Genomic DNA, 25,227 nt, shown 5'->3' with positions numbered 1-25,227 from the left:
ACGCTCAGAAGGAGCTCGTTGCTGAAAGGGGCTTGGCGGTCCAATTCTCATCCATTTCACTGTAAGCTGAGAGCAGTGTGTATACCCAGAGCCTCCTGTCTGCAACAGCTCCTAGATTCAAAATTTCAGGGAACAGGAGACTGCCAGACCAGAGAAAACTGACATTAAACTGCCTTTAATGATGCCTCTTCTTGGCAATTCTTCCCCCACTTTTTCCACAAAACAGGGAGAACATTATCATCTAAGTCTTGTCATAGGTATGTCTATCTCCAGTAAGATGTGTTTGTGACTGATCAGCCCAGCACTGTAAGCCTAACTGAAATGCTGGACTCTTTACAGCTGCCATGATGTACTTTTTAATGCCGGGCTTCAGCACTTCTGTAGCTGTATCTGAGCTGCACTCTGCTGCAATGTGAATGGATATGTAAATGAACCTGGTAAGTCACTGTGGCACTTCTCCTCCCAAGTGGTTACCCAAAAATCCAATGAAAAACCAGGCAGTGGGTGTACAAGCAGGCAGCTGACTTTGCCAGTTGGACTAACCCTCATTTTTGCTGCAGCACTTCAGTAAAAGCCAATTATACCAAACTTTGGGAACATCTGTAGCAGTGATAGACTGCAGACATTTATAGTCTTCATCAATGAACAGGCTAAGCTAAGCTAAATTGTTCTGCTAAAAGTTTTAGTAAGTAATTAACCTTGAATTATCAACAACAGGCAGCTATGGTGATGGTTATGGAAGAAATAACAACTGGTTGCACAGTTATTAATACAAGAGCACTGAACAAGGCAGACAAACAGCATGTGCTGCCATGGAATTAAAAGAAGGGACAATGGTGGCAAGCGCGATCTCCCGCAGGGTGGTACAGTTCCATGGGGCTGAGATGATAGCTGCTGAAAGGGACTTGCTTTGGCAAGAGCAGCGTGTACTCGGCAGTACATGGATGGAAGTCAGAAGCGGATGGTAATAAGGAGCATTAAAAATAAATCTAGCCTAATTAGGTTAAAAAAAAAAAAAAAGGATGTGAACCTGACAGCTCAGCAACTGGGAACTGTTTAGTTCGAGCAGTTATCCTGGGGACAAGAAATTCATACTGGAGCACCAGGAAGCGGACAGATGAAGTGACCTGCTGTGCACACTGTGCTCCCTAACTGGACCGTATCCGTGCCCATTTTCTGAAGCTGCGAGCTCACCGGTTTCAGAAAGGAGGGTCTCTTTAAAATGTCTTACCTGAAGCACCCTAAAATATTAGCTAATTCTTAAAAATCTTGGCTACTGTGTTTGCATAGGAGCAGTCACGCGCACCTGTGAATTCTGGGCCAATAATAGATTGTGAGCTGACAGGCTTGGGACCGAGGCATATAGATACATCATGCATGTAGTAATGTGGGCTCCCCTCAGAATCCCTGTCTAACCATTTTCATGGACCATTTGTCAGCAGAGTGAGGAGCTCCATGTCCCTTCTTGTCCTCTCTGCTGAGAATGTAAATGAGGAAGGCAAATAAGAGCAACCTTTTATGAGGGAGAAGACATGTCCTGCTGGGTACTGCACTGCAATTAAGCAACTTGTTTCACTTCCCAGCATGACTGAGGCAGGATGAAACCGGAACAACAGTATTAGTTACAAAAAAAAGGAGGAGAAAGACAGTAGAAGGATAAGCAGCAGCAAAAGAAGGTAAACACAGTAAAATGGAAAAAGTGCATCCAAACCAAAACCAAGGCCCTTACTGCAAGCAGAACAAGTCTGACCACTGAAATGCAGAGGTGATGGAAAAGAGCTGCTGGACCCCCAAGCCAGGAAGCTTGTCTTCCCTCCCTGCCTCTTGACTTTCTTTTGAACCAGTTGTACTAAGAAAACAGCTCCCTCTGTTCTTACTGGAGAACACAGGGGACTGATCCATGTCCCCTGGATTTATTAAAATTTAAGTGTCTTTTCTTCCTTCTCCAAGCTTCTGTTTAATATATTTTATCAGGTGAATCCAGTTTTCCTGGGTTACAAAATGTTCCCACGTAGCAGCTCCCCTTGCCCTGCAGGACGGTCCTTTGCCTTGCTGAGGAAAGCTGCCTCAAGAATCCCAGACAGCCTTATCCGTCCAGTTCCTGTATGGGGTCTATGTGAATTATTAAGAGTCTGCTCTGACACCTGGACAGCAAATAATTTAGTCTCAAGCTAACGCCTTTTCTGTCAAATAGCATATCTTACTGTCCTGGAAAAGGTAGGGCTGGAAGAATGGGCTGTATGCTACTATGTAGTGGTAGTGACAAGAGAAATCTATAATGTGTGAATGAAGTTATATACATTATTCTGGGGGAGAAGCATTTGTCTGTCTATTCTGGCTGCACACCCTGGCCTGGGAGAGCGATAGGCAGAGCAGGACCTATCTCCCCTCCGCCAAAGTGTCTCCCCTCCGCCATAGTGCAATTCCTTTGGGAACTGTGTCGAAGGGACTGGACATGCCCTTGACAATGGGAGATGCTCCTGGGTTTGGGGCAGATGTTTACTTGCTTTCTACTTCTTCCTGCCCCCGAGTCCTCCCTGGGAATCCACAGGAGACCAATAACAGGAGCTTGAGGTGTGCTTCTCTCATCTGTGCTGTTCCTCCTCTGACAGCTGATGTGGTAAGCTGTGCTACCATCTGCAGCACAGCGCAGAGAGGAACAAACAGCTTTTGGGGCATGGGAAGCAAGTTCTGCCTAAACATGACAATGGTCTCTGCGCTCCAGTGCCTGAGCTGCTGTTTTTCCTTGAACTCAATAGGTGTCTTCAGATAATTGCCAAGAGAGGATTTACTTCACCTAACGCGCAGGGAGTATTAGAAGGGCTGCATTCATTTAACTGCCTAAGATAGACCCGAAGACCAGAAAATCCCAAATTTGGATTTGTCACAGAATAAAATTCTGAAATCAATGTCACTTTAATGCAACAGCGTTTAATTTACAGGATTTTACTGGAGTTCAGCCCATGCTACACAAAAAGCTTCTGTTGGTAGAATAGAGAGTATTTCTGGCTGAGATTTGTATGACTGCTGACCAGTTTGCCCCATACCATCAGTTTGGAATTAGTCTATATGGGGAAAACCATGCATCAGCCAAGTTTAGTTCTCACAAGCTGGGAATCACACAGAAACAGAATGAGAAGGGACCTCAAAGCTCACGTACTGCATCCTGTCCCAGTGTTTTCCTGGCCTCTATTTATTTAAAATGGTCTTTAAAAATCTCTCATAACAGAGGTTTTTGACACCTTTCTCAGACCATCTCTCCCTGCTTGTAACCATCCCTGTGGCTAGAATGTTTTTCCTAATATTTAACCTAATTCTTTTGAGGTGCAATTGGGACTATTATTCTTGTCCTATTTACTTATATGGAGAAATTCCTTCTTCTTTGCAAAATATGCTTCTTACAGAAAACCAAATTTCTGCGTCGCCTTTGGTCTTCTGTTGTTCACACTGAACACTACACGATCCCTAACGTGACCTGTGAGGACAGGCTCTTCCAAACTTCTAGTAATTCTTGATTCTCTCTGCTTAGCCTCCTTCCAGCTATTTCACATTTCCTTTGAAGAGGAAAAAATTTGCTCAACATTTGACACACTGCTCTAGCTGAGGCCTTACTAGTGCTGAGCGGAGCTGAAGGATTGCTTCATGCGTTTTATAAGTTATAGTTCTGTGTAAACATCCTCGTGTTGACATTTAACATTTTCACAGCAGCCAGGTCCTGTTGACTCATGCTCAGGTTGTGATTCACTCCCTGCAGAGCTGCTGCGAGACCTTGTATCGCTACCCCAGCACTTTGCAGGTCAAGCCCTCGTCGTAAGTCAGTGTTGAAGGCTGACACATTCCTCATTTCTCCTCCTCCTTTTTCTATTTTAGAAATTATTGGCAGGGTGAAGCCAGTTCTTGTTTTTCTTTCCCGGAGTTCTCAGTACTTACCTTTTCCTCCCTCTGCCAAAGGCACACGGGTTGTCCCTCTTCACTAACATGCTGCTTCTCCCCTCACCAACAAGAGTTTTCCTGGCTTTGGTTTTATTCACATCCAGTTAGCTGAAGTGAAAACAGCTTATGATCTGCATAAGACGCGCTCATCCTCCCATCTGGTTTCATTTGCACGGCAAACATACTGTCCTGATCTTACCAGCTCTCTAGTCTCTCGGGGCCCTAAGAGCATCCGCCCTCCTGAAGGTTTGGCTGCCGGGGCTCAGGGAGTGCTCGAGGTTGACCTGAGGTCTTAGGCCAGGGAGCTGTGGGGTTCTCCAGGCTGGCAGGGTGGCCAGGGAGCGAGGCAGGCTGGGGGGGCACCTGGGGATAGCCCTCAGCCCAGCGCATCAACTTGTGGGTCAGGGCACAGGTGCAGATCTGGGGGCAGGCAGACCTCTCATGAGAATTCAAGCCCCATGTGGGGAAAGAAAAAAAGCAGCAGAAACAGTCCTCTCTTTCCCCCAAAATATTCAAGCATGCAAAAACCCCAAACTCAACCACACAAGTAATCCCCCAAAACACCCTTTCAGGAAGTCTTATACATGATAAGCAAAAAATGGTAAAAACCTCTCTTTTACCTTTGCAAGTTGTGTTTAGTAGGGTGCTATTAAAGGACTATCAAGCAATATTAATACATCGATGTTTTCTAGTGTAGTTGCAGTTCTGCACTTTTTAAAACAAAATGGTCTAATAAGCCATAAAGTTACATTTCCTGAGTTACCCTGTCTGGCTCCCTTAACAACATGACTGCAGTACAATACATACAGCAGTGTAAATCTGTAAAACCATAGATCTCCAAATATTAATCAGAAGCTTTCACAATAGAAATTAATAAATGGAAGTCTAGAAATTTAATAAGAAATGAAATTTCACAAGCTGTTAAAAGACCAGTAAAGACAGATTTCATAATATTTTATAGGGCATGTAAAGTAAGTTCAATACTTTTCAATGACATTATGAAACAAAAATCACTTAACTGACTGTAGGCTTGAGACGTGCTTCAATTCAAGGTTGGTGTTAGAGCACTCCTGTCTTGTTTGCTGGGGTGACAATCCTGAACTTCAGTTGGTGGTGCAAACACCTCTGGAAAGCATGGGGCCTAAAAAGGAAGGGGTAGCAAAGAAAAGACTAATACCTGATAGATACGGCTCTGGGATAAACCTGAAGATACGATTGCAATCAAGACAATTTCAGCAGAAAAAATTGCAAATCTTATGTAAGCAAGAATGGAGGATAATGTGGGATACGTCTTATATTTCAATACCGATCACTACGTTCTTATCAATGATACTATGGAATAATTGAGATTATTGTAATAATTGCCTCTCCATTACAGTTTTTTGTCTCATTTGCTTCTTGCTGTCATATACAGTTGCTGACAGGATGCTAATAAACACTTTCTTGAATGGTTGCAGCACATCTATCATTCTAGTAGCCTGACTTATGAGTGGGGCCACTAGATGCTACCACAATACAAAAAAATAACTAAATGATCAGGAAAAAATAACAGAGCAACTTGTAGTGATCCTCTGTTTAGGGCAGTAGAGATATTATTGGTTTGCTTTGTACATAAAATCAGAACTCAGTCTCATTTTTTCCTTTGGTTCAGATTAGCCCACATGATGGCAATCTCTAACACACGGCGAGTTCTTCCTTCAAATGCTGCCAGTTCAACATATGTTTCATTTGCACAATACCAAAAATAAGACAAGAAAATCTGCTTGGCTTTCAGTAAGTAGATGGAACAGCCAGGAATTTTCCTGACAAATAACAAATAGCCTGTAACACCACAAAGGTGAACCGTTCATACAGGCTTTAGCACAATGCTCCAGCCTAGCATGCAGAGGAGAGAAAAGCCTTTACAGACGCCGTGTAACATCTACAGAAGCCATGCCACTGCTGCACCCATTTCACGTGCTCTGCCTAACCAAAACCACTCTGCCCCAGGTGTTCTGCCGCCATCTCAGCCTTCAGGCAGGAGCTGGTGAAAGAAGTGAGGAAGGGAAAAAAAGGCCAACTACACACAGTGGGATAAGTCAAAAGAACTGAAACTAAACTTTATTTTTTTTTAAAAAAGTATTCTACAATAATGGCTCAGAATACTACCACAACGTACAGGGACAAGGCAGTGCTCTGGGCTATGACTGTAGATTACTCTAGAGTATATATATATTTGTAAGAGCTTAAGAAAGGTTGAAGCAGGGCAGTTCAACATTTCTTAAGCACGTATTTCATAATTTAAACATTTTCTAGATCTCTCATATTATAGCAGGATTTATCAAATGCAATGTAGTCACAGAAGTCTTGCATAAATACAAATATCAATACTTTACCTTGAATATTGTATATGATATAAATTCTGCCTTACCTTTAAAAAAAAATCTCCAGATCATGATGTGACCTGGAGTCTTTCCTTTTCTTTCTCTTTAAGAGTTTTTAAATATATATATATTTTTATATATATTTGCTATCATACATCAAAGTACATATGAACCCCATCATTTCTGTTATATTTTCTGCAGACATGGCCTGAAACAAAATCACCAACAACTAAATCAAAAGCTTCCTGGTTATCACAAGAGAGCCAAAGAGGATCTTTTTTCTTCTTTTGCGTTTCAGTACTAGTATTTTTTTAAACTTGTAAGGATTCTTCATAAACTAGAGGTCCATAGATCATTTAAAGCAATCTTTATAAGCAAATTTACATACTTTGACATGCTTTTGTGAGGCAGTTAGTATCAAAATCCAATAGTATTTCTTACAGAACCACATAACTTTCTGCGATGCAGATATACATTTCATTTCTAAAAAGCCACAGTTCTTTTTCTACATCTGCTCTCATCAAATCCCCAGGATTCATTCATAAAACTGCTGCTGTTCCAAATGCTGATGCTGTTATCCACGCTGTGGATTAAGATGTACACCCAATCCGGTGACATCATCGTGTGGAAGATTGATAAGTAGGAAAATACCCTCCCCAAATCCACAGATAGTCTTTTCTATCTCTAAATCCTCATGAATCATGTCACCCAACAGCGCAATGTGACGAAGATACGTCTCTGTGCAGGCTAAGGGTCTTCTTCCATCAAAGGAATCTCTAGGGGAAAAAAAGAAATAGCATTGATTGCTGATTGTAACTTCGCTTTATACTTTTGCAGAGTATTAGTATTAGCAATTCTGCAAAAATAGAAATGGACTTTGTAAAAATCTGAACAAGACATACGGTGTCGCCAATTCTAGACCCACTTACACTCTAACACCTATATGAAAATTAACCTACTAAAACTACCCTGGTTTTCTAAAACAAGTTAGGCCCACAAAAACCTAAATGCAAACATCCTTTCTACTACATTAATCACTGAATCAGCATTCAGACTAGGCAGGAACTTTTACTGGCATTATCATGATTTCTCCCTCCTCCTTCTAGCTGTCCTCTTCCCCTCGTGATGCCATTACAAGTTAGCCCCAACCCTATGAAGCAGGAAGACTTCCTCCACCCAGAGCTTCATCCACACTGAATTTAGGACACAGGGCTTCAGCTCTGCTAACGATAAGTCACATAGAGATTGCTTTGCCTAGTGACTCTCGGTGGCTGTGGAGAGCAGGGTCAGAGACGCTCCTTTTACATGCTTCCAAGGAAAGCTTTCTAGTTTCCTTAACACGCTGAGCAGCACACCACACAGCTCCATTAGAACTCAATGAAATGATATCTATGCATGCTCATGTTCGATTTAATGCAGGTCATACATGGTCCTGTGGGTACGTTCCCCTTATGCTGTGACTCTCATGTCCATGGCTTAATGTGTACGTGCCTCAGACTGAACACTTTGCTGCACGCACAGACGTGATGAGTTTATTAATGAAGGCAGCTAATTTTGCAACAGTATGAAAACATTTGCTTTCTATTTTAAGGAGAAAATCCTGTTCTTTGCTGTGAAAGAAAGCCATGGCACGTGAGGGAGTTGTGAGTGTAGGAGTTGAGGAGCAGATGAACAGACCGACACAGGCAAGATGATGGTTGGCTTTGCTGCTGTACACAGGTGCCTGCTGACATCCCCTTTGATGAGAGAGATGATAGCTGTACACAATGCCTGCTGGTCTGGAGAGAAAGCTTCAGCCCGGGATTCAAGCCCCTTGCACCACAGCTAGCAAGGACATACCACAGACATGAAGCTCTATGACCATGGAGTAGTATGGTTTAAAAAAATGTACAAATTAAGATGTGGCCAAAACCATGGAGAAAGTAGGAGCAGGTCAGCTGGATTTATTTCTGCTCTGACAGTACAAACAAATGGCTCCTGTTGATGGACTCACCCATCACACCGATGCAAGACTCACCATCTGCAATATCGATCCGCGGGCTCGTGGACACAGGTTCCCCGGCAGCGCTACGGGATCCATCAGTTCGATCTGAACGGGGAAGCGCTGTCGCTTGGCACGCCGGGGAAGGGTACAAACTTTGGAGCAGTTCAGAGGAGCCCAACCTACTGTCACAGGTCTCACATTCGCTAGGCAGCGTGTCTGTAACCCTGGGGCCAGGGTAAGCGGGAGGATTCTGATCTTCTGTCTGCAAAATATGCCCCTGGTCTGTGGTAGCTGAGTATCCAGGTGCCAGAGCGTTCAAGCCGCTGCTTACAGCTTCATCATAGGAAGGCAGCATAACAGGAACGCCATCCACCACCACAAAGTCGGGGTCACCCATGGAGCCCTCCTGGTTGCCTCTATGTCAAACACAGACAAGTTACCACAGAGAGCAGGAGCAAGTCAGAAGCACCTCGGAGCAAATGCTGAACTTAAGTAAACACAGCACTTTCCTAATCATGCAAAATGAAGATACAGGGTCATTAACAGTCACAGAAATGTTTGCTTCACAGGTTTGCAAAGCTCTGCTCAGGGTGACAGTCAGGTGGAATCTGTTACAATTGGAAAAATAAAGCTGGTAATGTGAAGCACGGTTTCGAGAAGGGAAGGAAAACAGGTGCTTGGAAGAGATTAGGAACACCATTTGCTGTGCCATGCACAGTAGGCATCATGGATATAAGATCACAGATGTAGTTCACCAGTCAGAAGTGTCCGAACCCCTGGAAAGACATGTGCTAGAGCACAAATGTGTTTACAGCCCATGTAAACAGGCACTGAGATGACTACTACTGGATGACAGGGCTTTGGTGGCCAGATTTGTGGCCTCCTTCAGGTCTTATTTTCAAAGGATGAAGGCTTCCTTAACCAGTACTGAGCTGGTTTCTTTTTTAAGCAAAACTTTTCTATTAATTGAGAAGGTCTGTTAAACCCTAAAGTATCTGTTTAGTAGCCAGTTAAATCACAGTAGAGTCCTAGAAGGAGGGAATTGGTCCCAGGTACCTTTAGAACATGGAAACATCTAAAAAGGAGAGGACAGAAAGCCATTTCAATAAGCTAGACGAGTATGGGCTATAACGCTATCCGTAGTGCAACCCATTACCCTAAAGATCTTCCTAGTTATATACGCATGTGCATACTACTCCCCATATACTGTATATATGCACATATATATGTATATACATTTACACATTACTTATATAGTCTGTATACTTTTATATGCACGTTTGTTTAACAGTAACATCACCAAGTCCTTTCTGCTGCCTGTATTTACTGACATACAGCGTTTTTATCTGTGTTTTCTGCACATGGTACAATAAAGACATGAGAAAAAGCAAGCACAGGAGAGAAGGAGTCACACAGTGAAGGTCCACAGCAAACTGAGCAGAATGAAAACTAGAAACAAGTCTAAACCCAGATACAGTTCTAGCTTTGCCTAAAACTCTGCATGCCTGCCTTGTTTTTTCCAGCTGTAAGATAATTATAATAATACCCACCTACCTGTCTCATGAGGAGTGCTGTAAGAATCAATGACAAATGCTTGGTATTTTATGGAAATAAAGGAAGATGTAGGAGATGTTTATGAATTGTGATGAAGATAATAGTCATGAAAGGAAAGCAAACTTTTACTATAAATTCGTCCATAGAGAAAATCTTTCTTAAAAACTTACATTACTAAGTCTACAGTAGTTAAAAAATTAATTCCCCCAGCACCTGAAAATGAGTATTTAAAAATATTGTCAGCTATTTTTACATGCAGAAGCAGCAATTCTCAGTAGTAGAGCTGTAATTACTCCCAAAGTGAATCTGGCAAACTTTGCCTATTATGTTAGTTGCAGAAAGGACTGCTGCGGGTTTCTGGGGGTGCCCTTCCTCACCAGTAGCTCAGAGACTTCTGCTCAGAGCAGAAGAAGAAGGTATCTGCAAGGCTCATGAGCTGTTCCGTCTCCTCAGTAAGGAGTGCTGATTGTGAAAACTGAATCAAAGTCCTCAATCTTAAAAAAAAAGAGAAAAGAGTACAAACCTTGGAAGGAAATGTGTCTTAAATTTCGTCTGGAACATTCTGGCTAAAATAACCAGTAGCAGTACTAATAAAACGCTGGTAGCAGTAAACGCCACTATTTTCCATGTAGTCAGGAGGGTCTCCTGTGTATTTGGCCAGGTTTGTTCTGTAACAAAAAGGCAATACAAGAGTTGTGCTTGATTATTACCGTTATTATTTTGTATTAATACTTCAGCAATACTCAGAAGTGCCAGTTAGGACAAGACATCTTTTATACTTATGTTGTAAAAACACACGTGAACCCAATGTCATATACTAAAAGCAACCTTATCATTAAGCTGCCACAGGGGCTGGACCTTGCTTTTTCCCCTTGACTTTTTTGTATACATGCAATCATGACCTTTGCTTATATATATATAAAAATATCCAGAAGATGTTAAAAAATACATTTGAAGAGCTAAGAGTTGAAATGGTTTAGAATCATTCAGGATCTCGGAAATAAAAAAATACTGTATTTAATAGCATCTTAAAATCAATGCTCATCAGTTAACCATGAAACAGATGTAGTTCACCAGGCATTACAGACTAACACATCTGCTCTAAAAAAGAGGGTAGAAGTAATGCCACTGCTGCTCCCTTACCTGTTTTGACACAGTATACTTGGTAGGAGGGGAACCACTCTCCGTACTGGCAGGTGATGTACTTGTAGTCGTTGGTGAGGGTGTAGCCAGGATCACAGTAAAACTCCACCACCGTCCCGTGGTTGTAACGCTCGCAAGGCCGCGGGTGGCAGATGTAGTCTCCGTGACTCACCATTGGAGGTAGTGGACAAACTTGCACAAATAAACAAAGAGAAAAGGAGAAAGATGTTAACGCCAGCAGCCCACTGCTGGGTAGCTTCGGTGTATCAAAATACACAGGGCACACTTCACGCTCCCTCTCAGGCTCCCTGCAGTTTTGGGGTTTATCTCAGTGGTACCAGACTGCTGCTGCTGGGAGACCAGGTGCCCATCTGCACCAGTGGATGGGTGCGCACACCTCCCGTGGGGCAACGTGCTTTTGTCTCTCGCTTACACTAGCAAGCTCTGCTGTCACCTGCTTGTTTAAAGGCCTGAGAGACAGGATCTGTGAAGCTTCCCATTGGCTGGGGGAAGCAGAGGGCGAGAGGAAGACAAAAGGGGACACGTATGCCTATAAGATGGCTATATGGGGATGGAGGGGGACTGTCAAAATAAGGAGAATCTCTCTTCTTATGAAGCATCTCAAATTTAGCTGTAGCATCCTATCTTTTGTTTCACTAACATAATTAAATGGTTATATGCGCTAATTAAATTCCTAAATACTCACTTTTAGAAATAAGTTTGCCATCAACTGTGCTGCAAGAGATGCATGGCACACACAGTGTCGCTTAAGCAATTACAGTCTGTACCACTGTAATATTATTGTTGAGCTTAAACTCCTCCGCTGTTATTTGTGTTTTGTTATCTCTGAGCAGACCTACTGATCTCAGTGGGATCGCTGGTGGAGTGAGGTCTTAAATATAACAGAGGCCGAGCCTGTGTTAATTTAAGTACAGTGGTTTACAGAAGGTTACGTAAATAAGAGAGAACTGCAATATAAACATGTGGAACTTTTATTGTAGGCCCTGAAACAGAAAGAAATGTCCTCTCACATGGCTGGGCAGATGAACTCGATGGAGAGCAGAGGGGGTACTCTCTAGGAAACAGCAGTGGATAAAGCAGTTCACAAGCAGTATTTTTATGAGGAAACTTTTCCACTGAGTAAGTGTTAGTTGATTACTGTTTTCTTAATGCTCCTAACACAGAGGGAAAAAAAACCCAAACCCTGCAAAGTGTAATGATGTCTCAAATGGCTACATACTGACCCAAAAAAGGGCTTAAATTACTGGATGAATGGTTTTATTTCCCTTCGGAAGCAGTAACTAACTGGCTCCGTGCCCCATCTACAGGCTGTTCCCTTCACTTCGTGCCTCCCTCATGCAGGCAAGACCTACTGCATTGATTTAAATAATGAAAATGCCATCTCTCGAAAGAAGACTCTGCCCAGAAATTACAATTCAGCTGCTTCTCTCTGTGAATCTTGTTACATGAATAATGCATTTCATAAAAAAAATACACACGATATTAAATGAATCTTCAAGAGAGGCTGATTACAATGTGCAGCAATGTCTATTCCCTATCCCCTGGAGACATGGTTTTGTTTGCATTTTCACTGGCAAGGCTTAATAATAACTTGAAATCAGAGCAAGTAATTCACATAAAAATTCACATCCTCAATACTCTGCATACTTTCCAAAGTCTCTAGGCCCACAAGAAAGAGGAATGCTTTAACTGGAAAGTCAACTCGTGATTGAAAACAATTTTCTTACGACTAGGGCAGAGGTGTCAGACTGAAATAGTAGGAAAGCACCTTTTGGCCATATCAGGGATCATTCTTCTCTTAAAAAGAAAATGATCTGTGAAAGCAACGATTCTGGCCTGCCATAAGGAAACCTGGTGTATTTTTATTATCTACGCTTAGAGCATGAGAACAAAGGAAGACAGCAATTGAAACTTCTTTGCAACTGAATTTTGCCAAGCTATGACAGGCTGCAAGAGATGTGTAGATGCTCAGTACCTTTCTAGCAACGAGCAAAGTAGAGCACATCTTGTCACAGAGAGCAACTGCTTAGAGAAACAAATGTCTCCCCTCCAGCAATGTACCTGCTGCCTCATCCCTAACCTCTCCATGTCATCAAGGGCCAAAGCAGCCTGCTGAATAAAAAAAGCCTCAGCGCTGGTGTCCCAGCACTGTGGATAGGCCCAGGAATGACACATTTCCAGGCAGATTAAAAACAATACGCTCTGGGTACAACCCAGATATGGAGCTGTCAGTCTGTTTACAAATGGAAACGCATTTTATAAAACTTGAAAAGAGCATCACTCTTCACGTGTGGTATGTCCCCAGTGCTATGAATGGGTGCCATCCCTTCCTCTGACACCCTCCATATTTCAAGGGAAACGCTCACGTATTGATGATGCCTGGAAACTTCTGCAAACGTTTCTTTAATGCACTGCAGAGTATTAATCATGAATTAGAGTCAAGTTCTAAGCCGTTGTACTTGCCAACAGCTCTTGCGTTAAACGCTCTTACAAACAGCAGATGCAATGGAGCTTGTTTGAAAATGAAGACGTTTAGCTCAAATGAAAAAGCACTTGGTTCTTAACGTCAGCTGGACTGTCAGAGTCAGGGATTGTCACTTGCTTGGGATATCCCTCATCATCTCCTGTGAATTTTATGTCCATCCAGTTTCAGGATCCCTCAATATTTGCATGGGCAAACTGGCCTCCATGTACAATCAGTAATGCTCAGGTTTGGAGCCTCTTTTTCCAAATCAAGTAAAATCAAATTGAATGAGCTATATCACAAACAACCAAAAATGAACAAATTTTGAGCCCTGGACAGTTAGTCATACACCCAGTCCCTTTCTCAACTTGCTCCCTTCCCATGATCATCCTGGTCCAAGAACCTTTAAAGTCAGTGGCAGGACAGCCATCAATCAGCCTTAGTTTTGATCATAGAAAAGCAAGATTCTGAAAGTCTGGAGGGCCACTGAACACTCTTGGCTCCTAAAGACAGAAGATTTTGACAGGGTCAGATCTGACAGGGTCAGATCCCTTATTGCTGGTATTTACTTAGCGTTATGCTAGACACCAGTGTATGATACTGGTTACACAGATGAAAGGAATGTGCCAGTTCAAATATGGATAAAAACTCAGGTGGCAAACCTAAGCCCACTGAAGTTTTCCAGGAAAGTTTGAATTCTAGCATTCCCAGTGATCAGTCCTAATTGTATTTGGAAATCACAGGCCATGGACTTCAGGCAAATGAATCAAACTCACAGAATGAAAATAACCACAAACTGATTAAATAAAATTTTGTATGATGAGTACATTTTCACTGTCAAAGCTGACAGCAGTATGACATATAAATATTCATAGAGAAAGTGAATTCTACTTCAGGAAGTTCTCACAGCTTAAAAATAGCCCTAGGTGCTGTTCTTAAATGTGACACCAAATCTTTACTACCAATAGCTTTCAGCATCTTAACTTTATACGGCTTTTGAGACTTTAATGCTCCAATTACAACATTCAGCATGGATAATCCAGTCGTATCTTCTGACGACCGACATTAAAAGATCTCATGTGTATGTCCTTCACTTTGAAGCTTGTCAGAGGGACAGGCATAATTCAGGCAGTGTCTGCTGGTAGTTCTGCAGTATGTAATCCTGGATCTCCAACCAGTCTCTATAGAGCAATTGGCTACAGACTGTAAGGGGACTTACAGGAACTTTACAGCTCAGCATTCGCAGCTGAAAAGTTGAATTGTTCATCAAAAAGAAAGAACAAGTGTGTTTACATGGCAAACAAATCCCTTCTGGGATGCTCAAGACGCCTGTTACTCAAGGAAGTTGATGGACTTCCCCGCCTGCTCGTAGGAGCTGTTGGAGCTGAGGACTTTCCTCTGAGATAAGCTATGGGCTTTCTCCTCTGACTGATTTTAATGAAAATTAAGCTCTCAGGAAGAGCTTAAAACCTGGGGAGTCGAGCCTTGTGTTACAAACACTGTCAAATACTGGCTTGGAGCAGAGGACCTGTTTCAGGCTAATAGGAGAGCTTTTTATTACAAAAGACAACAGAATATGTCCCATCTGCGGGTGTGCCTGTAGGCAGCCCCCCCCTTTTGTGAGCTGTCCTGATGTGCCAAGACCCCAAGCTCGGCTTTATGGGGTCCCTGTGAGAGACAGCACTGCAAAAGGCAAAGGCAGGTCTGCCCTCCGGCATGCTCCCTCCGTTGCAGCCTCTACAGCGTGATGGCTGTGTCCCTTGGACCAAGGTCCCTGCGAGGGTGATGCAGGCTGCGGGTGCTTGCTGCCCAGACACTGGAGGAATAAATGAGGTTCACCCAGTATTTTTTCCTACCCATTACGGTCAAGAAGCCTTTAAAACTCTGCCCAGAGGATGCTGCAGTAACTGGGCACTATTGACACTGCAACTGTAGGAGGGAGGGAAGATTTTTTTGCCATTAGTGTATTCTCAATTAACATTGATGGCACAGAATAAAGATGTCACGTCACTTTTTAAAAGCTACTGGTAGAGAGATAACAGTGGAGTTACAGATATTTACAATGCTCAAAACCTTCTTTTTAGTCAATCAGTTCAATGGCTAGTCAGTTTAGTCTTTGGTCAAAGTAGGTAGGAGGTAAATTATCCAGGTTTTGCCCAGCTTTTGTATGTGACAAAAATGTCTTGAAATACAGGGCACTTACTTATAAAAAAGAAGCAGGAATAAGCAAGAAGCCTACTTTCCAGCTTTGATTTTTTGCATAGTATGTTTTTGCTCTACCTACTAATCTGCCTTTCTTGTAGGATACAAGTTGCTAGGTTGGCTGGGGTAGCAGCAAAATGCGGTGTAAGGCCAGTCATTTTCTGTTTGACAGAGGGATGGACAGGGTTAGCAACATTTGCACCAAATCAAAAATAACACTTCTTCCAAACACACCACGAATGCCTGCTCACTATGCAAAAAGTGAAAGAAGATTAAGATGAAACTTCATGATGAGAAAGACTCAGGTTAAAAACTGCGAGCTCCAGTGTGTGGGGAAAACACTGGTGTATCTCTCTAGACAGTAACTGGAGAGGTGGACACACTGTCTGGTTTATGCACAAGCTGGAAGAGAACAAGAGCTTCTCCTGACCCTCACTTGTTGTTCTTGTACATATCAGGACACTAATTAACACCAGAAATTTGGACATCTGTCATCTGGCTACTGCATTCCAACCAATGTTTAATTTGAGCCATGATATACTGCATGGCACCACAGCAGTCTACGTCCCAGCAGGTCTGACTCTTCCTATCCAGGGTGGCCTGGTCCCACCTGAGGCTTTACTGGCCAGCTTCAGGATCCACTATATGGATCCTTTTCCATATACTGCCTTCGTACAAACACATGCTTGTGTATGTAGGATTTGAAAATTGAATTTTTTACAGGAACACAGAAAATGAAGATTATGTTTGTTCCTTTTCCTGCTCCTTTGTGAACACTGTGCTAATAACACTTGGCTCCTTGGTTCTTTCAGCGTCATCACCCTTCAGAATAAAATAAATACTCAACCAAGAAGCCTTTCTCTCATACACCTAAAAAATTCCTGTCCAGTTCACCTGACAGACCTTGCCATTTCCACAGGTATTACCAGCACATGAATCATACTTGCACTGCACAGTGCAGAGCCCTAATTTCAAGTTCCTCATCCTCTCACATACACATAACAGCACATTATAACATCGTCAATACAGAGGGGAAGGTAATGCCTATATCCTATATTCAATTGATGGAACACCGGTATTAGCATCTTTCACAAAGGAAAATGTTTCTTAATAGTTAGGAGTTTGTAAAAAACAACAAACAAAAAGAAAATAAATCAATGGTGTTCAAAAAAAGGTAGCGGTTAGTTGTGGATTTTTAAACTCTAAAGACACTATACTGGTTAGAGAATTTACTGATTTTATTTGTAGCCAAAAAGATCTCAAGACCAAAACCGGTGTACAAAAATTGGTATTTCTAGTGCAATATCAAATAGGGAAATGCATGGGGGAAGGGGGAGTGGATGGCCAACAGGAAGAAGAAGAGGAAAAGGAAATTACTTCTGCACTTTAAGTGTTAAAAAAATTTTTTTTCTATTATTTTATACTTAGATTTTAATTTATAGTAATGGAAAAAACAGAAGTACTTTAACTCTAAAATTGCAAAACAAATATTCCTACTAAATTGTGCAGTACTGTAAGCAGGAGGGAAGAAAAACTGTTGGACGCAACCACTCGTATCCAGTTGAGAGCTTGAAGAAGAAATTAAGAGGTTTGTAAAAGGAAAGAAGTAGCAAACCTCGTTGCTTTAAAATAAGCCCTGTCAAAACATCTCAGTCTAGAAGAGCTGCTTAATGAGAGTTTATTTCTAATGACACTCTTCTGAAATGTAAGCAGAACAGAAAGCTTTGCTAGAATAACTTCTCATTTATCGTCAATGTCAGCTTAACAATATCCTAATGATATATTCCTGTATCAAATGCTGCCAGCATGGTGAAGGGAGACTTAGTGTATATTATAGCTGTACTGGTACAAGTGAGAAAAACTTTGTGGCCACTAAATTTGTGTTTTGAAAGTAAAGACATGCTTTGAGGAATTTTTCTAATTACTCATTCCCACAGAAAAACAACAGCAGCACCAATAGTAAGACCAGAAAAGAAAGAATAGTGGAAAAAACAAAGTGAGCACTAATATGTAAAGTAACTCCTATTAAGCCCGACATGACTTATTAAGTAGACATGACTTAAAGTAACAAAGATAAAAGATGCTTATTCTGAACTCCGAGGTTGCCAGCAAATTTATTGAAAGACTACAGCAAGATTTATTAACAATATCACATCCTTAGCCAATAATTTCCAAATTCTTTTCAATCTTAACCTTTTTCAATTACTTAACCTTCACAATGCCACTACACGTTTTCTTCCGACAAGACACCTACCAGTTAAGCAGCTTCTTCTAGACCATTCAGCAGGGCAATATTGAAGCAGCTTGGAATATACCCAGGGTGTCCTGGCTCCAAGCTGCTTACTGTACCCCTAGAGCATCACCCCTGGGTAATTTTGTACCAGCTACAATAGTGAGGTAAGCCTTTGAGAGTGTGCACAGTGAGAAGCACTTTTCACCTTCTACAGAGTGTGAAATGAATTGAATAATTAAGTTTTTAATGAAAGGCTGCTTCTCTGGTCTAGCTTTGACAAACACCGTCTTGCTGAGAATTGCTATCACTGACACCAGCTGTAGGAGCCAAAATGAAACAGTATAAAACTAGTTGCAAGCCTGTTTTAATAATAGTTTAACATTAGATGATTCGTAAATGCAAACAGGTGGTGATTTACAATCACTTATCATACACAGAGCTTCCTTGTTACTGGAGTTACAAATACGGAGCCTATTTTGCAGTTCCAGTCAGCTGAGCTCCTACAGGAGCATCACCCCAAATTTACACTCGTTCTCAACAATCCTGCCCTTCCCAGCACAGTGACCTGTGAAATATTGATCCTAATGCCAAAGTCTTTTGTTTCAAATGTATTTCACAACAGATACGGGATGAAACACACCCCAAGTGATCTTTCTCCTATAAATTGTAAGTTTAAAAGTGAAATTTTCATTTAAACTACAAAAAAATTGATGACGAGTTTGCAGCAATAGAGAGCGAGGAGTTCTTTTCGCAAGAGGCCCATAATTATCTTTAAGGAAATATTTATACTCATTATTCACATGGGAGTGCTTGGAGCACTGTGGTCTCATTTACAGCAGATCGTTTTAGCTTTCTTCATCACTTGCTTCTAGTTTTGTTTCTTCCTTTTCTCATGAGTGGTTATGATCAGTAATGGTCTTTTTAGGACTTTGAGAAGCAGATGCTGGGGACTGCATAGACACCTAACAGGAAGGAATCAGAGCACTTAAGTCAAGGCTTGGGTATTTGACTGGCATCACAGATAACCGCAGACCTGGAAAAGGTCAAAGTGCTTAGAAGTAGAATGGAGGTGGAGGAGGGAGAGTGAGCTGTTGGGAAGCTGGCTAAGACAACCAGACAAAAGCACCTGACAGGGATGTCTGAAGAAGCCAACGCTCACTGGGAGCTGGACATATCAATGTTTTTATGCTATTTTAACTCGTCTTTCTTTAGTTGCTTTTTCCTCTTTGCAAGAATCCCTTGAGCCTGTGCGGTGTCACCTACATCAGTCATGGGGGATAAGTCTGGGATGCCAAATCCAGCTGGACTTGCTGGAATAGACGAGCTGTATTTCAAGGCTTCATTGAAGGCTGAGGAAATCAAACTGTACCACCAGAGAGAAGTAAAAGCACAAAGACTCATTCTCAATGGAGTGCTACTAGGAAAAAAAAAGGGGAGGAAAACCAGTAGGTGATCTTAGCACCGTAATACCACAAACCAGCTTACAAGACTAGGGAGGCATGGAAGAGTTATCAAGTGCCTGCCTACACTGGTGAAACTGCCACCCTTTAAATATTGGGTTTTATCCCTGGAAATGAACAAACCTATGCAGCGAGTAGACTTCCTAATGCATAGTCTGTAGCTACAGTTCCCTCCGTTTCTGGAAGATGTTCTGTAATTGCACTGTGTAGCCAAATTTATTGAATGTGTCCATAAAGCACAGAGATACTTGATTTTTAAGGTAGACAATGTAGTGTGCCTTTCCTTTCCGAGGAGCCCTGCCAGATACAGTTAAAGATTCATATTATAAAACAGCCTTCAGGGAGAAATTTTGTCTGCCTTCCCCCACGTAATCCTCAGCATATTTAAAGCACCGTGGATAAAATACTACATCTGTCTGGCAGCTAACGTGGAACTTCAGGGCAGAAATTATGGCTCCATAAAAAAGTTGGGATGTCTGTCTGATTCTGGAAATGCTAAGGAGTTTCTGAGAGGTACACAGGTGATAGAGCAGGTGTAAAACAATGATTTACTGTGACAGTCCTGTGCATCAACCAGAAACAGAAGACATAAAAGAAACAGATTACAAGTTGTTGTTCTGTTGCTTTCTTGAAAAACTATGAACAGTGGAGAAGGCATCTATTTCAATCACAGCCAAGATCAAAGAAGATTTCTGCAATGCAAAAGAGCAGTCACTTAGAAATATAATGGTATTTATCTTCTTCAAACAATCTCTTCAACTTGGAGACTGTTCTCTAAATCCTCCATCCCTCATAATGAGAGCTGTAAAAAGCTCACTTTTGTGTATCATTCTGTCTCGAAATGTGGTCTGGTTTTCTTTCTGTTTCACTTTGCAACACACCTGCTGGAATTAAGTGATTGGATGATTATTAAGCAGTACGTCCACAGAAGAACATAAGTCACCTGCCTAGTATTTCATGTCACTCTGCTCTTTCTGAATTCAATTCTTTTCCACACCTCTTCAGCTGTGGGTAAAGGTATACAGATGAATTTCAGCATTCTCCAACAGCACAAAAAATCCAGATTTTCCAGGTCACCTACATGAGCAGCTCCTTAAAGAGTTCAGCTTCCACACTCGTACAGGGTGGCCAGACACGTATCATTTCTGCCATCTCAGGTGATGAACGGATTAACTGCCTACAGTGCAGAACCACGTAGAATTATTGAATGACTTTTTTTAAAGTAAACTATCCTTTTAAACTTCTTCATCACACTTGCTTTCTACAACTTAATCACCCCCAGGGTGAAAGACTCAGCCTATTTCATTCTTTGGCCATCAGGCTAAAGGTGTCGTCGATGGAAAGGTGTCACCAATGGAAAGGTGTTGCCCAAGTAAAGGTGCTTACAAATATTGTTGGCTGCTGCTATTGGAGCATTTACTGCTGGTTGTTGTTCCTCAGTTGCAAGAAGTATTGCTGTAGGCAGTGAATATATTCTGAAACGCTGCTCTAGTCAGAGCTATTAAAAAAAAGGCTATCAATGCGTCTTATGTTAACATTAACTCAGTTAACTTGGATGACCTCTTTGGCAGTTGAGCAATATTTAATTTATTCTCCCTCCTGCCTGCAAGCTGAGTAGGTGTAAATAGAACAGAATCCTGGTATCTACCTCTCTTAATTTCTTAATAACACAGTGTTTCACAGCTTGCTTGTACTGCTGCCCTCTGCTCGCTCTACAGGATTTTTATCTGTTGGAAATCTGCTGCATCAACATTATCTTCCCTGAGGATATGCATCAGTCTGTCGTGTTGGAATTTATCTAAAGCCTTCTCAATGTCAACAAAGAGACACAAAGAGAAATCCATTCGTACTAACGTACAGTATCTGAGGCTTAGTATTGCATACTTTATTCTGACTCCTGAACATAAAATGATTACAGGCTGACTTGTATCTTTTTCTCAGCGTATTGCTGTATGTTCCACCAAGAATTTAAACTATTTTCAGGACATAGTTTATCAAACGTATAGCTCGGTGTCAATCACTGTTTATAGCATTAGCAATTGTTATGTAAGAATGAAAATTTTTGAAGCTTTCCTTCAAAGTATCCTGCGTGGAATGGATTAGACATGTTTTGAAATATTAAACGGCTATGGCATTTCACCTGTGATATTGCCCTCCTCCAGTGCTCTTTCATGCTTTTTTACTTTCTAGCCTCTATGTCAGAATTATCAGACTCTCTCTATGAGTGTCTGTCCTCAGGTTTATGAGAAGCTTTGCCCTCTATTCTTGCCTGTCTTTCCAGAATATTGTTTTATGTGTAGCATACTTTGCTGCTTTTAATTTTCAAATTACTAACCCCCTTTTATTCTTCAGAAACTTCCTGGTGCTCTAGGTAGGGGTTTTTTGGGTTCCCTTGCACTTCTTCTGGTTTGTTGTGAAATTTTCTTAATTCCTTTCTTTTCCTCTCTTTCTCTCATAGTTTCTATAACTTTCAGGATCCCTTCTGTAATCAGTTGTTAGCTTAGTGTTCTATCTTTTCACCTCCCCCCACAATGAGGTGGTTTTCAGAGTTCTGAAATGCCTTCAGTTTTCCTCTATGTTTTTCCTCTCTTCTACTCATTGATTCCCCCTTTGAAGTCTATTCCTCGTGTTTGTTTCATTTTTATTTGAATCTGCCTACAAAAATTCAAAATATTTTCTATTTGACATTGTTTCAAGCTTAACCTCAGCTACAGAATCTGTTTATTCTCACATATAGAATGAAGTTTTGATATTGCAATGTATCTGATTTCCTGCAGGACTGGCTTTTGTGTTCAGCTGGGATGATGCTGAAACCAGACATTCTGGATAACAGGATCATGTCCCTTGGCAAATTCAGTCAACCTGTTTTCCCTTTTAAATACAAAGCCACGAATTCCCAATTACACTATCCATACAACTGCTTTGTATTTTAACATTAGGACTAAGATCAACTTCTCCCAGCCTTTCCTCTCTGCCTGGTTTCCCCCCCAGTCTTTTATAAGAACCATTCCTTACTTCTTCTCGGAAATCTTCCAAAGGGCATGAAAGATTAAAATACAGAGTCCAGATGGCAAGGTGTGTAATCGTATGCAGATCACATTCCCAAAGTACTAATGGCCAGGCTTTTTTTTCTTTTAATTTCTCCAAAACCTGTGTCTTTATTCACCTTAAAGTATCATATCATAAACATTGCATAGTTCTACACATTTCATTTCACAGAGTTCCATACCAGTATGTTTTCAAGTGTTTGCTCTCCCCAGTGTTTCTGGAAGACATCTGATTTTACAATTAATGTTTATACCCCATGTGGTAATCTTCAATTTAAGGGTTCCCCCCTGCCATCATTTGCGCATCTGATTTTACAGAAGGCAATCACTAACACACATTAATTTCAACAGATGGATGATTAACCCAAAATTGGTAAGTTAAAAATCATATAAATAAGTAAATTAACATTTTCCTTAGATTTTCATATACCTTTGGAAGTGTCTAACCAGTTTCAGTACAAAAGAAATTTAAAAAAACTTTTGCATAATTATGGAATTCCACTAGGAAAAAAGACATTAAAAAAGTTAAAGATGTAAATTGAGGAATTAAAGGAGAAGAAAATTCAGTGTTAAGATGTTTCATCTTATCCTCTAAAAGACTCTAAAATTTTCTAGCACTGGTGAAACAACACCATTTCCTCTACCATCATTCTCAGATATAGCTGAACCATTTCAACTGAAGCTTCCCAAATGATTCAGCTTGAGGCAGACACTCAAAAATCAATCCAAATGTTTTAAATTTGGCAGAGGTACAAGCATTTAAGAAGAGGATCTCATACCAGTAAATACTTGGCAATCTGAACTAGAGGCATCCTCATTTGCCTGAGCTATAACAACCTCCCTGATCAGGTCCAAGCAGCTGTTTCTGAGAAGCCCCTGCATAGCATTGCAGTATTGGCTGTGCTTCAGTACCAGGTAAAACACTTTTTATGCACTGCTGTGAATAAAGCAACAGGGATTTTAATTATCAGAAAAATCTTCTTCCCTATCAGCAAAAATTAGTCTCTCACCAGAGCTGGTGGAAGCTCTGCAGTTCACAAGATTGAGAGAAGACTGGACTAAGCATTAGAAATCATGCTGTAGGATGGGAGCTGAGTGGTCCCTGGTGTAACCACTTATTTAAACGGAGCTACAAACCCTTCATTCAGAATTTACTTGGCCTAACAAAGAGGGAAAAAAATCACGAGATTGACATTTAAGAAATTCCTTCTGTGAAGGCTTCATGAAGAACATATATCAAAACGATAAAGCTGTAAGCAGCATTGTTTATAGCAGAATAAAAGCTCTAAAATGGTTTACTATAGCTTCCTAACAACCATTTGCTTTTAATCATTACCATATTAAAATACTGAGCAGGAAATGTCATTAGAATAAATTTTTAATTGATCATGGAAATAGATAAATGGAATTAATTTGTTATTTGCAGATTTCCTCTGTGAAAAATACTGCTTGGCAAGATTATACCTCACATGTAAAAGGAATGCTGAAAAGTGAGCTTGACATTGGTATGCAAGGTGCAGAATAAAAAATATGCAGGGAGGGAATTTTGTCCGCTAATTAAGAGTAGTGGATTATAACCAGATGCCTGGAGACTGGCACTCCTTGCATAAATCACTTGAACACACACTTTTCAAACGAGGGCATCTCAAGTTGATTTACCCTATAGGGATTTAATTTTGAAGTTCGTGGCACACCAGCTGAAGCATCCCTATAACAGAGTTCACAAGTGGAGTTGTCAGGGGTGACCTTTTAGTGATGCTGCTCTCTCTTTTGCCCCAACAGAAGCAGGGACAGCCCCAAAGCTGAGGAGAACCTGCTCTTGTGAGCATTATGCTCTAGACTTTGGTCTCCTGTGGTTCACTCCACACATGCACAGGTGGGATGCCAACATGAAATCACCACGGAAAGTTTTAACATTTAAAAAGAGCAATAAGAAAGTGATCAAAAGGGAGGCTGGATCTCAATCAAAACTCAGGAGGCCTCCCAGATGGCCTTGACCCAGCATCTGACACACACTGATCCCCCCACCACAGATCATTATAGTTGACTGGGGATGATAACTTTTGACATGTTATTTAAAATGTAGAGCCGTCAGGGCAGCAGTTCTTATCTCATGTTTTAAATTACCAAGAAAAAAAAGGCTCTCCATGACTTTATAATACAAGCAATAAACAATGAGCATGAGAGTTTTCTCGGGTATTTTGAGAGGAGCTGGAATGCTCACCTGTGTTAAGTGAGGGTAAGATACAACTTTTTCTGCTTCATACACTTCAGTTTCTGTATTTTAATACTCTTATCTTCCTAACTGGAGAACTGTCATTTTTATCAAAACAGTTATACTGTTTGGATTAAGCCTAACAGGAATCTTCTGATTTTTTAATGTTTTTTCCATGCTATAAACAACAACAAACCAACCTTCCAAAAATGGCTTACACAGAGCTGATTTGGGATTAATCTTTTACGGTGTGCTAAACAAACAAAAAAAATCATCTTGTTATGTCATTCCAAAATTGCAAAGGCATTTTTGAATTTTGGAACTTGAATTGTCAGTTAAAAATAAGGATCATTTTATTATTTTTTGTGCAGTATATCACTTTGTTGATGCTGTTGGCAAATTTTTGCACTTTCAGAATGATTAACATTTAGCTCAGACATCACCATCACATATGAATTTCTATAATTGCTTTTAGCTAAATTCTACATATAGATAGCTTCCTTACAAGCTTGAAATAGAGCAAAAATGTAGTCCTTTTAGGGGAATGAAATGCAAAGGATGTATTTGGATTCTGATGACTTCCTAGGATGTTTCATTCAGGATGCAGT

The 25,227-nt window shown here is 41.0% G+C and overlaps 1 protein-coding gene across 1 annotated transcript in view; it reads right to left on the bottom strand.

Moving 5' to 3' along the window:
• Positions 1-7,043: 7,043 nt before the first annotated feature.
• The window catches only part of SUSD4 (sushi domain containing 4), a 35,467-nt gene continuing 17,283 nt past the window's right edge, over positions 7,044-25,227 (bottom strand). Inside the window, exons 5-8 of the mRNA XM_068413177.1 lie at positions 10,978-11,169; positions 10,358-10,502; positions 8,314-8,696; positions 7,044-7,072 (exon numbers count right to left, since the gene is read on the bottom strand). Coding sequence (XP_068269278.1) covers positions 7,044-7,072; positions 8,314-8,696; positions 10,358-10,502; positions 10,978-11,169 — 749 coding nt within the window. The remainder of the gene's footprint in view (positions 7,073-8,313; positions 8,697-10,357; positions 10,503-10,977; positions 11,170-25,227) is intronic.

This window comes from Nyctibius grandis, chromosome 1 (assembly GCF_013368605.1).
Source record: "Nyctibius grandis isolate bNycGra1 chromosome 1, bNycGra1.pri, whole genome shotgun sequence".
Lineage (NCBI taxonomy): Eukaryota > Metazoa > Chordata > Aves > Nyctibiiformes > Nyctibiidae > Nyctibius > Nyctibius grandis.
Note: the sequence above shows the minus strand (reverse complement) of the source record. Positions and strands in the feature narration are given on the sequence as shown.